This window comes from Poecile atricapillus, chromosome Z (genome assembly GCF_030490865.1).
Source record: "Poecile atricapillus isolate bPoeAtr1 chromosome Z, bPoeAtr1.hap1, whole genome shotgun sequence".
NCBI classification, from domain to species: Eukaryota; Metazoa; Chordata; class Aves; order Passeriformes; family Paridae; genus Poecile; species Poecile atricapillus.
The window spans coordinates 67,038,250-67,056,464 of record NC_081289.1 but is presented as its reverse complement, the minus strand read 5'-3'; the positions used below and the strand labels follow the sequence as shown (position 1 = coordinate 67,056,464).

Genomic DNA, 18,215 nt, shown 5'->3' with positions numbered 1-18,215 from the left:
GTATTGTACTCTGCTTCAGGAGAGGTATTTTTAAGGCTTGCTGGCTGGCTTGTCACAGAGCAATCTGTCAGGTAGTATTTTGCCTTCCTTAAGGTTTATTCACACAAAGCCTGTCTGTGATAAAACACAAAGACAATGCTCTCTGTCTTACCTGATGGCAACGAGGCCCGTGCTGGATTTTTACTTTCCTCATCAGTGCTGGCATCATAGTTGCTTTCCCTCTTTATAACCATCTGAGTAGTAGCTACACTATCCCTAAAAAACATCAAAAGAAAGGAAAATAAATGAAGATATTTTTGTATCTGGAAGGAATTAAATAATTCAGGGAGAATATGTACGGAATTACAACCTATGGAAAGGGCAGGGACATGATCTGATTGGAAAATCAGCTGCAGCTCAGCAGAAAACAGGACAGATCCATCAAACACTCACTTCTTGGCTACAGCACCCACAGCAATATGCTGCTGCTTGCAAGGATGCCAGAAAGAATCCTCCTCTTCCATGACTTCCAGGATTGGTTTGGATAACCCAGCACTCAGCCAGGAAGAACTGTCACTCACTGTCAGGGCCAAGGAAATGGAAACTGAACTAAGCTAAACTCAAATATGCACCAAGTACTACACCAAGAAACTCGGGGAAATTAAATACCTTGCGCATTTGGCATCCACTGCAGATTCTTTAGCTTCACTCAACAACTTCTGCAAGCTTCTTATCTTTGCCTTCTTTTCATTCAGCACCAAAACAAACTTGCTATAAAGGTCTGCCTCCAGCTCCTCTTTAGCTTCCACGCATTTTTCCAGCCTGCAGCACAAAATTAACTGTTACACCAGCTCTTCTGTTTCCTAGAAGACAATTCTGTCATGAGGCCAGCCAGGAATCCCCACTCCAAACCACGCACGGCTGCTCCAGCACCTTGTGTCTGAAACAGGCCAGAATAAGCTATTTTCTTCTTCTTGTTTTTCCACAGAGAAGTGCAATGAACTCTGCTTCCAAAAGGTAAAAGTTCCCAGATGTGCATCTCCTTTCTCCTCATGCCTTTTTTTTTTTTTTTTTTGGGTAGGTTCTTGCACACCTCCATCTGAAACAACTAAAATTTAAATAGGCAAATGTTCTTTATTTTCAATGCTGAATCACAACATTGGGCATACCTCAGCAGGACAGACATAATGAAATTATAAACAGATATGGTTCACCTTGACAGGTCTCAAATCTGGACCACACACAGGTGTGAAATATATTTGAAGAGGAAAAGAAAATTCCAAATTATGAAAATTTTTAGAAGATCTTAATATCTTCAGAGGAAAATATATTTCAGGTTTTTAAAAAATTTTAGTATGCACCTGTGGGTAGATGAATGTCAATAAAAGGAAGCACAATGGGAGTATTAAATTAAGAATATGGTTGTATAAAGTCTCATAAGAAGAACTGGAATACAAGCAAACCTAAGCACAACAAATCAAGTGATTCGTGGCAAATGTAATTCTGTACTTAATTCTTATATTTATAACCTTTCAGTTCTTGGGTTGAACCACAAACATTTTATTAGCTGTGTACACAAGAATCAAATAAACATTTCGATAATCTTACTGATCATGGTAAATACAGTAAATAGTCATAACTTAAAAACATTTATTTCAACAGCCTGTGCAAGGCTGTAAAAAAATTTAGAAGGCTTATTATGCTATTAATGCAACAGACTTTAAAAATACTAATTTATAAGGCAAGAGATTTCAACAGACTTCCTACATAAATACTAATTATTTTGTTCACAGATCAAAACCATATATGATGTAAGAAGCAAGACAATAGCAAAAAAAAAAAAATCTCATGAAGTATTAAGCCTACTGTTCAATGCTTCAGGGATATGCTTGATAGTTGATAAATAATTCATCTAATTTAAATGCAAATAGCAGAACATCATTACCATATAGATCAGTTCAATAATTCCTAAATGAAAGATCATAGGTACTAATCAACTACCAGGAGACTTTCCACCTACAAAAGGGAAGTTAACTGTTTAGTGGGGAATAAATAGACAATTCATAAAGAATCATAAACTCTAATGCAGGGCCCAGAAGAGCCTGGACATGCTTGATACTAATTATTTCTGTATACATAAAAATGGGGGGAAAAAAGGATTTTGTCTAAAATATGCTAATCTTGTCTGTATCAAATCCTGTAGAATAATCCCCTCTCCCACACATAAACCAGGGAAAGTGGTTGCTCTCTGCCTTTACTTTGCCAAGGCACTGGCTTGTGTTGGAGCAGCTGAGGCTGGTTCAAACATTGAGAAATGTGGCTGACTTGGCCAAAAAAGTGCCATTTAAGACAATTTCAGTGAGGCCCTCAAGTGCTGCAAAGACATCCCCTGATGAAAACCCACGTGAATGGAAACTTCCAGTGAAGTAAAGCTGATGCTGCCTGGACTGTGAGTAGTACAGTGGAGAAACCTACTGCAAGACTAGCCAATTTCTTCAGTCTCTGGAGAAAAAAATCAGCATCTTGAATATTAGAATTAGAATATTGACTCTTCCCTCTGGGCAAAACCCATTAGTAGTATGCCATCAGTTAATCTCATATGATTGTTTTCATTTACATGAACACCTTTTGTTGATTTTTTTTTTCCCCGTTATTCAAAGCTATCCACATCCAAATACATTCTCCAGACACAGAATGGCAGTAATTTGGCAAAACACTCAATGTAAAAGCACTGAATATCACAAAAGCACCACATTAATGCTGTACTTGCAAGTTATGAGGCTTTAAAATACACTGTTATATGGCACATCTGATACTTTAAAAGGGACTGACAAAAGGCAAGGGTTTTGGGGACAGAGATGCAGAAATTGTGCAGGTGCTGAGCATTCACTGAGGCATTCACCACCTGAGCTACATGAGCACAGAGCAGAGCTGGCTGGGTTTCATGGCTGCAAACACAAACTTTAATTGCCATTCCTCACGTGCTGCTGCCTGTGTGTGCCCTGTGTGCCTCAAACACCATCTCCCCAGGCCAAATGCAGGAGCTGCTCATCTCACAGACAAGCTCCCAGCACCAAGAACCCAAATGGGTTTTAATTGCTGGAGTGGTGCCTCCCAATTTCTGCATCCTCAGGTCTCTCTGAAATGCTTTTCATGTGCCAAATTGCACCCAAAGGTGACAGGCATCCAAAACTTAATGGCATTTCTTTAATTAATAGTGGCAACCTTCACAATCCAAGACTAAGAAGGAAAGAACTCAGCACCTCTGGTATTCATCCCTGCTCCCAGTGCTCTAAAATAATTCCCAATCTCACAGCACTGCTCCCTTGCATTTCAGATTCACCCTTCTCCCAGCACTGGCAATGGTATGGAATGTTGATGAGCTAATGCTGAAGACCCAGTTTCAAGCCCAAAGTACCTAGCTTGCATTTTTTATAATCTGCTTGTGGTTTAAATATACTGTCACTGCAGTTGACCGCAACATAAAGTGGCAGCTATTTTGAATTTGGCTTGTCTACACAAATTTTAGACACCTGATAAAAAAATACAGACCCCAGGCCCAAACCAGAAATTGGATTTTTATTGTTGAAGGAATTCTTTTGCTACAGGTTATTATTACTTAAAATTTGCCACCTCCATTATTAGGGAATCACAGATGGGTTTGGGTTGGAGGGGCCTTAAAGCCCAGCCAGTTCCATGGGCAAGGACGCCTTCCACCATCCCAGCCTGCTCCAAGCCCCATCCAACCTGACCTGGAACTAATCAGCCTTGAATTTTCTATATGAAATAAAGAGAGCAGCTGTTCTGCTCTGACATTTTAAGTCATCCATCCCTGAGGTGTGCACACACAGACACACACACACCCAACCCCAGGCAGCCACTCTCTCACCAAAACCTCCATGATGGGCAAGAAAATCCGAACGGGGAGATGGAAATGGGATGATTGAATAATTCCAGCCAGTGCCCCACAACTAAGGGGCACAAAAACAGCTCTCAGAAGCCTGCCTGCTATGTTTTAATTCTAATGAAGTCCTGAGGAGAGAGGCTGTGAGCAGAGGGAGCTGCTGCAGGGCTGGCGGGCGAGGCAGGAGTGCAATTCCCCACACCACGTGCTCCGTATTTGATGTTTCACCACTCAGCACCGTGAGTGGTGCAGGATGCAAATCCTGAAATCCTGCCTCCTGAACAAAGACAGGCACAGCTTTGTTCAGCTCGGGGCAACTCTCAGCGTTTGGAGCCGAAGCCACAAAAGGAGACAGCAGGGTAGAACTGGGCTGTGGTAAAAAGAATTTTAAATAAACACCAAGCCAAACTAATTAAAAAAAAATGAAATAAAACAAACAAAAAACCTCCCCAAAACCACCCCCAAAAAAGCAAACCAAAAAGCTCATTACTTCTTGAATGAAAATGATTTTTGAATTATTGTTGTTCTGCATTTAACAGACATGGCCAAGGACTGCTGACCATAAAACCTTCACTGCATATTTTGAAAATCCATTTTTCATTTACTCAAAAAGACAAACATGATAAGTAAATCCACCAGCTTGCACTGAGAACAAAGTCACACGGCTCTGATATTTTTTTTATATATATATTTTTTTTTCCTTTTTCCTCCTTTTCTTTGGGGTTACTCTGTAAAAAAGTGCCACCCCACCATGGAAATTGATACAAGCACTAATGCCTCTTACACATCAGCGTGTAATGCAGTACAGAACACGGGTTATACAATACACTATTGTTCAATTACACTGTTAAGCAGTAAAACACTACTTAGGGGAGGCCCTTTGCTTGTCAGGCAGACTGTCAGGATAAACTGTTACTCATTTTAATGAGAGGGAAACAAAACTAACTCCTCCCAAAAGTTGGTCTCTTTTTCAAGGTAAATTAACACAAATTAGCTGCATTCTTTCATCAATCTTCCTAGATTGTGTGTTTTTTCAGGTAAAACAACAGAAAAGCAAGATAAATCTCCGACTGCTCTGCCCTAGGAGTTCTATGATCAGTGAAACAAGCACAGATTATTTCACTACAGAATGATTGACAATTCAGGTTGTAAATGCAACAGCAATTACAAAAATCTCTTGAAAAATAATGGTACTTTTCCCTGTATTACTGCACTCATTTTTCAATTCCAGCTTCTTCAACAAAGAAAACAGATGAAAGAAATAGCAATTTATTCCCCACACAAAAATGTATATAATTTACACTGCCAGTCCTAAGAGTTACAGAAAATTATATTAGTGAAAAGGCTTCCTAAAGAAAGTGAAGCTAATTCCACAGATTTTTAGGTGTTTGGGGGTTTTTCCCTAACTCATAAGCTAAAACCACCTTTAACTGCAAGCTTTTTAGTATCAGTTGCATCTTTGTCAAAGGGAGGATATCCACAACCACATGGGTTGTGGGTAACTGAGCTCAAAACATGTCTCAAAATGCATAAAAATTTCTGTCCACTGCTGCTGAGCTTCTCAGGTGTCACCTGTGTATCCACCTGGGAACTCACCTCTTCTCCGCATCGCTAGAGTTGCTGAGAAGCTTTTCATTTTCTCTCTGCAGATGCTCAGTTTTGGCCCGCAGCTTTCCCAGGCTGTCCAGGCAGTAACCAAGGAGCTCCTTGACCACGTCTGCTGGCCTTGGGACTTCCTGCAGCTTCAGAGATCCAAGTCTGAACTGGGACACAAGGAAAGAATGAGTTATTTCAACCGTACAAGAAACTTCGCTGAGGCTTTGCTCTAGTAAACTTGAACACATCTCCAATAAGCGTAAGAAATACCTTACAGCCCTCCAGTTCAAAGAGGGGACAATAAATTTGTCATGCAGGGAATGGAGAAATACATGGAATAATCTACATGCTAATTATTTCCAGAGGGCCACAATATTGAGAAGGAGTCTGCAGCAGCTCCAGAGGCTGCGGGAGCCAGGCCCGGCCAGGCCGGAGAAGGGAAGGCCCAGAGGGGATCCCGTGGATCCACACCAACATCTCCAAGGGCTGCCAGAGGATGGGGCCGGGCTCTGCTGGGCGCTGCCCATAATAAAATAAACCCCAGCGAGCGGCAGCCCGGCAGGAGGAAGAACTTGTGTCCATGGAGGGGCAGAGGCCTGGAAGAGCTGCCCAGGGAGGGCCTGGAGTGTCCCTGTGTGGAGCCATGGCAGCCCCAGCTGGGCACGGCCTGGGCTGAGGGAGCTCCACAGGAACCTTCCAAACACAAACTGTTCTGGGATTCCTTGCAGCTAATACGAAAAATCTAGCCAACAAGTTGTCACCTCCAGGGCTCAGACAGTTAAGTTCTTAATCATAAAAGGACTCCTTCAATTAAACAGGCAGCCTCATCAACTCAGTGAGATGAAAGGATCTGTAATGAACCACTGTGTGTTTTCAGCAATGGGGATGCCATAAAGGACCGTACAGGAGGTCTGAACATATTTTGTTTTGCCTGGTCTGGGACAAACAACAGAAAACTGTTGTTTTTGTCATGTCAAAGGAAGAATAGCTCAGCCATACATACAAACCAGCGCCAGCTGAGCTACAACCATGCAAACCTGGGTGGATACACATTAATATACAACACAATAGTTTGAGGGAGAGGAAGAAGGAGAAGGGGTCGTCTCTCGTATCTTGCGATTATCAAAAAGACTGACATAAACTTTGTGGCATTTCCCTGTGGAGAGAAGTATTACCCATCTTTTCAGCTTGAGTAACTTTATACAGCTATAACATCCTATAAAAAAGCATAAATGTAAGTGGTACACACTAGGGAAGAGTTCGCTCTGTTGTGGCACCTCACCTATTAAAATCAGAAATGCAGTTTGATTTGGCTTTTTCCCCCATTTTACTTGGGAAGGCATGGAAAATTACATAAAAGACATCTATTAAAAAAATGCCTATTGTTTGCTAACTTTTTAAAATGCAACTTTCACTAATGCCTTAACACTAAATGAGTTTTGGCTGGAAAAGGTAAAAGCTGCTCACAAAGCTTCCAAAGACATTGTTTGAAATGAGCAACAGTGCTTCCACACAGACCTTTTATCTGGGGAAGTCTCTGCCACATGATACCATCCTGACCTCCTCCAGCAAGGTCAGTCTGTCAGAAAATGTGTAAAACCCAAAGGTTTAATTTCCAATTAGCCACCAAATACACATGTGCTGTCTCTAAAGCGTTGTTGTCTTTAGCTGGCACACATCTGATAGCTACAGATGAAAAGATGCTTTTAATTTATTTTTGGAAATTAGATTACACTATCAGTAGCCCACAGATTGGTGTGCACCCCCTGAACATCACACTTGCTGTCTGACAGCATTAACAAAGATGGACATTTGTGTAAAGGAAACTGTTTTTCATCACTTGCAAGCCACCACCACACTATTTGGATAAAGAATTCACAGAGATAGAGAGGCACAGTAGCACAGATAAATAAGATCACAACCTTTTACAGTGAAGGAAATAGCAAGGAGGGGACATAATTTTTGTCTTATGCCTTAATATATTCAACTGAGATCAGGTGAGGCAAGTATATTTAATCAAGACAAACAAATTACTGTTTTCAGTGCACAAAATGAATGAAAAATGCATAATCCTAAAACAGGTCAAAGTGAGTAGCAGTAGAATTATTCTGAAAGCCTGATACCACTGCACAACCAAAATCACACCAGACACACAGCAGACACTCCAAAAGCAATTGTAATTATTAAAAATCCCCAGCACTGCCACAGGGACACAGGGTATGTGCCCAAATTTGCAGGTGTTGAAGTCCAACACGTATGGTCAATCTTTAGTTTGCCCTTTAGTTCAGTCCTTATGCAAAGCAATTGACTATTACCTACTTTCTCACTATAAAATTCACTGTTCTGCTTCTGTGTCTTAGAAACTGAGACCTGTGGACCATTTCTAGGAGGCCCACAAAGGTGAGCAGAGCAAGCCTGTCACCAGGAGGATTACAATTATCATGCAGGTGCTGACAAATCAACTAAAAAATGGAAAAAAAAAAAAAAAAGTAAGGTTTTCCGCAAAACTCTTCTGTATCTTCCCTCCTCCCACAGTCATCTAATCTTAATTTAGGATGGCTGTGGGGAGCACATTATCCAGCTACCTCCAGGAAAACACAGAATGTTTGGATACAGCCCTGATTGAAAGAAAACCAATGTGACAGGCTGAAATAGTGGAAGGTGTTCCTGCCCATGGAAAGGAGTGGAAGGAAATGGGCTTTAAGGTGCCCCCCATCCCAAAGCACTCAGTGATTCCATGATCCTGCACTGCGTGGTGGTGCTCTGCCTCCCTCACACAGCAAAATCAAAAAATCCCCTTCTGGCAGGCAGCTCCTCCAGCATGGAAGTGTTTTCCAGCACCTATTGAACACACAGAGATGTCAGCACTAACAATAGCAACGCTGCTATCTCGGCTAATTACAGCCCGGTGGCGTTCGCCCCACCAGGAGCCCGGGGCTGAGAGGCTGATAAGCCAAAAAGGCAGCCAGGCCCACTGAATTCCCAAAGCGGCACTAAAACAACGTCAAGAGAAATGAAATCTCCAGGCAGCTCTGCTTTTGAGTCATGCTGGCACCCCGAACTGGAAAGCGGACCGGCAGAGGAGAAGATGACAAAATAACACAATTTTACATCCAAGAACTCTGAATTTGGGACTGGCATGTAAATTGCAGACAGAATTTTAATAGAATTCAGTGTTGTGGGGGAAAAGGATTAAATTAAATTTAAATTTAATTTAAAATTAATTCAATTTAAATTCTCATTAAAAAGGAGATGTTAGTTTTTCCCACAACACTGCTAAGATTTTCCTTGCAACTAAAGCAAGAAACAGTCCAGTTATTTGTCCTTCATCACCAAAACCACAGTAGGGAAACTGCAAACAGTTCTAGGGAGATGCAGTGGAAGTGGTTAAAGATCAGGATACCATAACAAACAGTTAACTGGGTGGGATATCAAGATAAACAGCTCTTGGGTACTGCAGGAGTGAAAGAAAACATCATTAACACCTCACTAAGCTAATCTGACAAGCAACGCGTCTTTGGTTTGGATCACGTTTCCAAGGTGATTTTGTAAATTTGTAACGGTGAATTTTAATTTTTGTTGTTGTTGTTAGCTTTGTAAATTCCTGCACGTTGCTGCTCCCCAGATGAATTTAAATTTCTCACCATCCTTACAGCTGCTGTAGCTCTCTGGCTCGGCATCATCTGCAGATGTAACTAATGTGCTTTCTACTTCCCCTTTCAGATCATTCAAGAAAACATTATGTAAAACACTGAAGCACTAAACACTTCATTTATACAGAGAAGGAGTAGATCTGGTAGAGGTCCCAGGGGACAACTGACTGACTGTGACTGATACACTGCTGCCCTTCAGTTTCTGCTTTATTGTTTGTTGGCATTTTATTTTTAAAAATTTTTACGTTCTTAAAAGTGCAGGAAGGTGAACACAGAAGCATTCAGAAAACTCTGTTCCCTTGATCAGAAATCACAGTCATCACATATCCACCAGGCCTGTATTTTGAACTTGAGAAATAAAAACAATTAGAAGGTTATGCCAAAAATGTCATTTTCCCCTGACCTCTCACCCTGCCCATTGCTCGTATTCTAGAGATGAGGGAAGAAGTGATCTCAAACAATAAGACACAAAATATTACAGAAATAACTGAAAAGTTTCTCAATTTTTCTTCTAGATGCTAATGCTTACAGGAAGATGTGCTTCACATAAGAAAATAACAGTTATTAAAAAATGAGGCAACACATTTTTCACAGAAGATTCCAAAACTTAAATTTACTTTATTATATACTGACAGTGAATTTTAATTTTGCATGAAATAACACAGATCTGCTATATAATCTTTGCATTACTACCCTAAAAAAGAGAGTTATCACATCTAAGGCAATAATTATCAGAAGTTATGCACTGAAAGGAGAACTTTCACACAGCAATGCCTCTCTTCTGAGTCAAATTCTGAAGATAAACACTAACAGTCAGCTTATTTCCAGTAACAACAATTTTTCACTATGTCTATAAGAAAAAAAAAAACATGCTGGAAACTCTCATTACATCTGCTTTGCTGGCTGTGATTTCTTTCTCAATTAATAAAATATTCCAACAACCCTTTCTAACAGTATTTTTTATCCACAATATATTTAAGGAATTCTATACTTCCAGAAGGTAGGAAAAAGAAAAAAAATTAGATAGATTCTGTCCTTTGTTGTCCTGGCAGGGTAGAGCATATAAATATAAATATATATATATATATATATATGTATTTATAGGTCTATATGTTGTGTGTACTTGTGCGCCTCTTTCCTATTAAATCTTAACCCACAGTATTTCAATTTTTCCTTCTCTGTTTTGGAGACTAATTAACAATTTTTGGAGAGAGCATACTTGACAGATACTTCAGTCTGATTTTCAAATGAAAATACTCCCAGTGTGTGAATGATAGAGGTTTAATCATACGAGCCAACCTTGTATGGCCTGTTACAGGCTCTCACTCAGCTCACTCAGCTTCCACTCCTCCTACCCCTGAGTGAGACACAGAGATCCCCGTGCTCTGCCCCTAAAACAGAATTTCAGACTGAGCTAGCACACCCAGGAACACCTACATCCATGCAGACAGATGCTGCCACCTGCAAGGTATTGCTCAAGCAATATCCTTTCACCAGGGAAATATTAAAGAAGAAATTGAGGGGGGAAAAAAATAAATTCCAGAGCAGCCCACCAGCACAGAGCAGCTGTGCAGTCCCTGTCGGGTTTCTTGGAGACCTGCAGTCTGTGAAAGCAGCTGTGACCACTGTGCTGGAGCAGAAAAACCCTACAGATCCACACAACAACAAGTCCTTTTGTCACTGCCCTGTTCTGAGCACAGAATCACAGAATCAGAGAATGGTTTGGGTTGGAAGGGACCCCAAAGCCCACCCATTCCCACCCCAGGCATGGCAGGGCCAGCTCCCAGTGTCCCAGGAGCTCCCAGCCCCAATGTCCAGCCTGGCCTTGGGCACTGCCAGGGATCCAGGGGCAGCCCCAGCTGCTCTGGGCACCCTGTGCCAGGGCCTGCCCACCCTGCCAGGGAACAATTCCTGCCCAAGATCTCACCTAAATTTCCCCTCTTTTAATTTCTACCCATTCCACCGTGTCCTGTCCCTCCAGTTCCCAGTGCAGAGTCCTTTCCCTGTAGCCTCCTCACACACTGGAAGGTGCTCTGAGGTTTCCACACAACCTGCTCCTTCAAAGGGTGAACAAACCAAATTTTCTCAGCCTCTTTTGGCAGCAGAGGTGCCCCAATCCTCCTGACCAGCTCTGTGGCCACCTAGAAAAATCTTGCTAGGAGATGATGTTAAAAGCTGTACAGGTGTGCTAACCATGCCCTTGTCCACTGCTGATACTGAAAACAAATTCTTTACTACAGAGTCTGGATGTCTTAATTAAAACTAGTTAGACTTGAGTTACTTTCATTCCAAAGGAATTGTTAGAAGAGGAAGTTGTGCCTTGCATGTGAGATACAGCAGCTTCTTTTTCTCAGTTGCGAGCTGGAGCTCTTGCAAGACAGACAGGCTGTGATTCCCTGTTAAATATCAGCTACCTCTCCTACTCCACAGACTCTGAAATAAGGTAGAATCAACATTTGGATAAAAATAAGCTTTCACTATGAAAATACCTAAGAATTTAAAAGAGAAAAATGTTAATGAAAATTCATGTACAGGGTTAAAGAATATGACCTACAAATGAATGATGCTGACACTCACACAAAGAAAGTATTGTTACAAGCTTGAATCTGGAAAGCATTATACCATTTTTATTTCTTAAGTCAATCACTGAGTGGTCTTGATTTTTTAAAGCTGTGCCACTATTATCTCGAGGGAAATCATTCAGCAGTAACTATGGCATCCCTGGGTGTGGTAATAAAACGAGTACACTAGACTTGCACAATACAGTGATGACAACGTGAAAGCAGAAGTTGCTTTTGTAAGAGCAAACTCTAGGAAGCTAGAAAAAATTACACAGCACCATGGAAGCCAAGAAATCTGGCAGGTTACATCAGACGGTGTAAAAATATGATCACCAACCTCCAAAAAACAAGTTTAACACAAAAATCTTGCCTGCAACAAACCTCCCTCCTGACGAAGGCATTACAACTACTCTAGAGCAAAACAGCTGACGTAAGTGATTGGTATTTCTCTCGGGCTTTTACCACACACTGCAAAAACCTCCAGAACTGCCATCCTATCAGCTCCACGTCCAGTGGAAATTAAATTCCTTCTGGCTTCACTATTTTGCATGGGAGCAGTTCCCAAGTATTTTTTGGAGAGCGTTCCACTGTTCCTCACGCCCTCAACCCCACACATTCATGGCACTGTGGGCCCCATAAGGATTGGGGTGCAAGGAGGAAAACTACAGAGAAATTGGGAATATCACCAGGTGCTAGAACACCCTGAAGGCTCTGTTGCTCCTTCCACCCCTCATCCAGCTTTATGCTCAGCTCTGATCAGGCTCAGATCCTGAAAGCTCTTCATGGAGTCACTGACTGGGAATGAGCTCTGAGCATAATTTTTTGTGGCGCCTGCACCTCTGTGCAATCACAATAAACACTGTCACATAAACCTGTCACCCCTCCTGCAGGAATTTAACTTTACAAAAGATTTTCTTCATCTCATTGGTGTAGCTGAGTTATTTTTTCCTGATTTGTCTCCTCAACACACGCACAAGCCCAATTTGTAGCCATTTGTTCTAGGACATGCTTTGTTCCCTGGCTTACAGTGTTCTTTTCCCTCTGCCATGTTCAGACTCCACAATTTATAGATAAATAATTTTCTCAGCCAGTATATTTTTATGTTGGACTAAAGCTCCATATAGCTTTGGCTACATACATGTTACTTTCTCTATCCCTCATACCACACAACCTTCCTCTCAATTCCAGCTTGCATTTCTTGACTGTTAACAACCAGGACATTTAATTTCAAATATAAACCAGGTCGATGTACACAGTGAAAACCCACAAAAAACAGACACAGACTTTAATACTGATAGTGTTCAAATGTGACATAAATCTATTTGCATGTTTCATTCCTTTCCTTTAACCCTGTAACATCTACCCTGTGTAAGCATCATCAGGATATCATCAGGATGCCTGGTTCTTCAGACAGTTTTGGAATTAAAAATGGTAAATGAAAATAGTAAGAACATGAGACAATTCCTAAATATCCCCCCCAAAGAAAAAAAAAAACAAGCATGGAAAGAGCTTAGAGTACCAAAAACACCTACTGAGCAAGTAACTACTGTGTTTATTTCATGAATGGCACTATATCTATATGTCTTTCCTTAAAGCCTTTAGAAAACTTCCTTATTTAATCTCTACACTCTTCAGAAACACCATATTTCACATATCTGTACAATCAGCTACTTCTGTGAAGCTTAATCCCACCCAGGCTGAAAGGGTCTTTAGCTACTGAATTTTGACAGCTGTGGCATGGTCTGGTCAGGATCTACCCAGGCTGTGATTCCACTACCTCAGAGTGCTCTGTAACCATTTTTTCAGGCTTACTCTAAAAAATATTGCTCATGAGAGCACTTCCTCCTAACTAACCTTAAACATATATATATATATATATATGTATATATGTATATATATATGTGTGTGTATATATATGTGTGTGTGCATATATGTATACACACACATATATGTTTATATAAAAAAGACCCGAATCCTATCTTTGTCAAAAATAAGATGTATTTCCAAAAAATGCAGGAACTAAGTTGCAGACCATCTGCACTACATAAATGCTCATTTCTCAAGGTGCTAAGACACAGGAAGCTGCCACAATTTCCACGCCCCCCCCCACCAGTTTTTTTTGACCACTGCGCAACTGAATCCCTTAAAATTAGAAATACACTAAATACTAAAACAAACTGGGGTGGGGTAATACTCAGCACCTGTAACATCAGGTATTTCTTCCACTTTTTCACTTTTTTTTTTCCCCAATGGCAATCACATAAATTGTTTCACTTCACCAAGAAAAAAAATAAAAAAATCAAAGCAATTGGAGTAAAGAAGCCAAAGGCAAAAAATACGTAAAAATCAGGTGTACAAGTTAGTTTTTAGAGCAATAAATGTGGAACAGACAACTATACCCTACAGTTCCACAAGGAGTGATAACATGATTATGTGAAGAACCAACAAATCAAGTATTTTGTTGGATTTGGGATGAAATTACTATTTCACCACACAGGAACTGTCAGGTTTGCATTTTATGCATGCACCCCAAATGATATATTCCTCTTCTACGCTTCCCCTCTTTTTATCACTCCCTTCTGTATTTCAGACAATATTGTCCATTCAGCTCCCTGCTACCCCTCAGCATCTGAAGTTTGGTTACAAAGAGGACTGAAGCAGGACACCCTTAAAGAACCTTCTTTTTTCTTTTTTTTCTCACTGTTTCTCTCATTAATTCTGTGGCTCCAGGCAGGATCAGATGTGTTCCCACCTCGCTGAGCAGGCAGCAGGTCTGTGAGCAATGGAACTACTGAAGGCTGGTTTCCCATGGCTATGACTCTTGTGCTGGATCCCCTAATGTCTAAAAAGGTGAGAAATCCAGTCAAAGCTTTTCCCTTATTTAATGCATTCATAACTTCTCTCTCCCGTGAGGATTTGCTAGTGTCTAATAATACAGTTGATCTCATTCCACAGCTTTTTCCAAAGCAGGCACATGAATAGGGTCTCTTTTTCTCCATCCAGGCACCTATTTCCATGAAACTAGTAGGAACCTGATATCTCTGAGACCTTTACTCCTGTCAAATCTGTTTGAAATTGTCCAGGAGTTTCAGAAGTTACTGGGGGAAAGGGAGGAGGTAAGAGGCTGGCAGTCAGCAGAGGCACACAGCATGACCACATAAGCTTTGTTTCCTCAGAAAGCAGGGTAAAACACTTGCACTTTTTATTATTTTTAAAACTTGCCCTAAATGAATTAGGAAATGAGCTTTACTTGGAGATATGAACTTGTTTTTTTCCTTGTTTCTCATGTAATTTATAGCGTGGCATTAATACAATAGACTCTGGACGTAACATCTGGATTCAGGTCTCAGGGCCTAAATGCATGAACAGTTCACAACTGTGTTAATTTAGATTTTAGAGCCTTATAAGATAGCTTAAATCCCAATTTATTTCCTAGAAGCAAAGAACAGGACATGAGCCCATTACCATTAAACAAGTGGGACACAAACTTATCACACAGCAACTTCTTTGAGCTGGAGGCTTCAGTCTCCCTGAAAGTATGAAAGGATACCTGCCAAGGATTTTTAATTTAATCTGATGGTTTTTTTGGGAAGGCTTTTTTTTTTTTTTTTTTTTTTTCAAATAGTCCTCATTTATGTTCAGGTTTCCAACTCAAAAATTATTCCAGAAAAAACCCACAACTTATTTAAATAAAATGTTTAAAGGAGCAGAGTGAAGCTATTTTTCTGCAAAGCATATGTAGCATGAACATGAAACACTGAAAAAAAGCATCATGCAAGCCTTTAAAAACCTCCAGAGAAGCTTCTACAAACATTATGAAAGGTAGACACACATAAATGTGGTTTCAGCCAAAAATCTCCAAAATAAAAGCAAGACTTGCATGAGTGCTGGTGATATTACTGTCAGTAAAGGTTCCAAGGTAACAAAATATAAATGATTAATACTTCCAAGATTAAAAAAAACCCACCACCACATGATGTGCTGCATAATAGGAGTATTTTAATTCGACCTGTCAACTGATCCTATTCCTACATGTGAAGCCCAGACTGCAGCTGTCCTTTAAGAACTGTAATAAAGCACAACTGAAATGTCTGGAGTAGTAACTGTCAGATATGAAGACAACTCGTCTTGGGAGCTGCTTTCCCTACAAACACTTGACCTTTAGGCTTTGGGAAGTAATGGAAACTATAAAGTGCTGGGTGAATACACCCTTGGAGCTGATGTGCCAACGTTTTGCAGTAATCTGGGTCTGATTCCCCCTGAATGTGCTGGCAGTAAACAGCTCCAGGATTGCACATGACTTTTTTTCTTTTTTTTTTCTTTTTTTTTTTCCCCCTCCCCTTTGGAAAGTAAATGTATAACCACGTGAATAAGCATGAGATAATGCCTAGACTGAGGCAAAATATAAAAGTGTTCCCAGCTAAGCACTACAAACAATTTTCCAGTGTGAGTAATAATACTGCACTCCTTTAGAACAACCATTGACTGTTTTCAGGATGGTATTTTACCCTTTGTTTGAAAATAAAAACCCTTCAGGATGTTGAAAGCCACATGCTGAAGCCTTCGAGATCCAAACACCTAACTATTTAATAAAAACTTAATTGAATAGTTATTCTATCCCACTTAAAAAAAAAAAAAAAAGGGCAACAGATTAAATATTGTGCACCTAATCTGAGCAATCTGAACATCTGTGTATGCTGTGCCCCACCCACAAACATGGAAATAACTCAATGCATCACGACATACATATACTGAATATGAAAAAAAATTCAGTAAAGCCAAAATTCCAAGCAGTGCTGAGTTCATAGAAGGACATAAACACTTCTATAAAATTGTCAAGACATGAATAGAACATTTCTTTCCATCCAAGAGGCTAAAGAAATAAACAAAAAAAAACCCCAAAATCTTATTTTCACATAGAAAGAAATCAGCAGAGGCTCAGGTTCAGGAATGCAATACAGTTGAAAAAAACTTTATTGATTTATCTCTCCCTACAGTTACATCCCTGTTCTTATTGTTCAATTTCATCAGCAGGAAAAGCTTTCCCCCAACCCTTAGGATACTATTTAAGTAAGCTTTAAGAAAAATAAGAATGAAATTTTTAAAAACCAAGGAGTAGTTCACTTTGTTTCCTTGTTAAACACGAGGGAAACCCAGCTCTCACATGACATTTTCCCAAAAAATGTCTGGAAGAACCACTGTGTGACTCCAGGCAGAACTACATGTTCTATCATATAAGAATAATTAAAATACAACGTTTTTGTTCCATAGGTAAAGGCCATTTCAGAGCATTAACTCATCATAGGTCATTCCCAAGTGATCAAATGTCACTTCACCCTGTAAATTATGATATGATTATTAAGTTCTATGTCAGATCCTTTCATGGGCACTACAAATTCAACTCCAGCAAGTAATTTTTCTGTATGGATTATTATAATGATAAAAGGCATCAAAATTTTTGCATTCAAGAAATCCGTATTAAGTTCTAATAACAGTTCTAATAAAAATAGGTTTTCTGAAAATTCAAATTACCTGAATCTATCTGAAGACAAAGAAATTCCCCTATCTTAAATCCCTTACTGAATGCTTAAAATGAACGCAATTATAATACATCTTTTCACAATGGAAGTTTTACCCAGATCAAAAGCTGGAATGGATTCAATTAGAAAATATTTTTCCCTGAAATCTTATAAATTTTCGTCTGCAAAAGAAATATAGCTCACAGATAAAAAAGTTAGACTAAACTGGTTGCTAGCAACACAAACAAAACATTTACTTTCTTTTCTGCATAATACCGTTTTTCAAAAGTTTTTGTGACGGAGTATTTAGAGAATTAATGTTCTCTTAAGCCAAGCCAAGCCTGGATGAAGGAAAGCATTTTTTTTTCTCACACTTAGGATCCTGTAGAGCAGAACTGGAACCTTCATGGAATCATGTTTTAGAACATGAGGTGCTCAGACAAGGCACCAAAAAGCCACATCAGGGCATTTTATCTGCAGAACAAAACAGGAAAAAGCTTCCAAGGAATCGAGAGAAACAAGTGAAGGCTCCTTGATTTCTCCCAGAGCAGGGACAAGGACAGGCTTTCTCTGGATGGCCCCAGCAGTTTGTCAGGGGCCAAGAGCAGAACACTTATCACAGAAATGCCTCAATGTCACAAAGAACCTCAGGATTTAATTCCATCCTTGAAGCAATTTCAGTGGAGGAAAAACATCACTGTTCAGGTCTGTTGTGTTTCATTTTCTTCATTTTTACTTGCCAGCAAACCAGCACAAAAGGGAGAATCTGTGGATTTTATGAAATATATGGCAGTAGAACTAAAGGTTTCTTATGAACCAGCAAATGCTGGGATTTTGTGGCTTTGGTTGGATTTGGTTTTTGCTTTATGTTTGTTTGATTTTTAAGCACTCATTTTATTAGAACACTAGGCAATATTAGGATAATTATATAATATTAATATAATAATATTGTTATCTTATTTAATACAGAATACTAAAATACTAGCTGTGGTATCACCTTAAG

General features: G+C 39.9%; 1 protein-coding gene across 3 annotated transcripts in view; it reads right to left on the bottom strand.

Moving 5' to 3' along the window:
- The window catches only part of XRCC4 (X-ray repair cross complementing 4), a 142,095-nt gene that overhangs the window by 80,590 nt on the left and 43,290 nt on the right, over nt 1-18,215 (bottom strand). For all 3 annotated transcript variants that reach the window (XM_058864098.1, XM_058864097.1, XM_058864099.1), the window contains exons 4-6: nt 5,480-5,646; nt 649-801; nt 152-255 (exon numbers count right to left, since the gene is read on the bottom strand). In XM_058864098.1, coding sequence (XP_058720081.1) covers nt 152-255; nt 649-801; nt 5,480-5,646 — 424 coding nt within the window. The remainder of the gene's footprint in view (nt 1-151; nt 256-648; nt 802-5,479; nt 5,647-18,215) is intronic.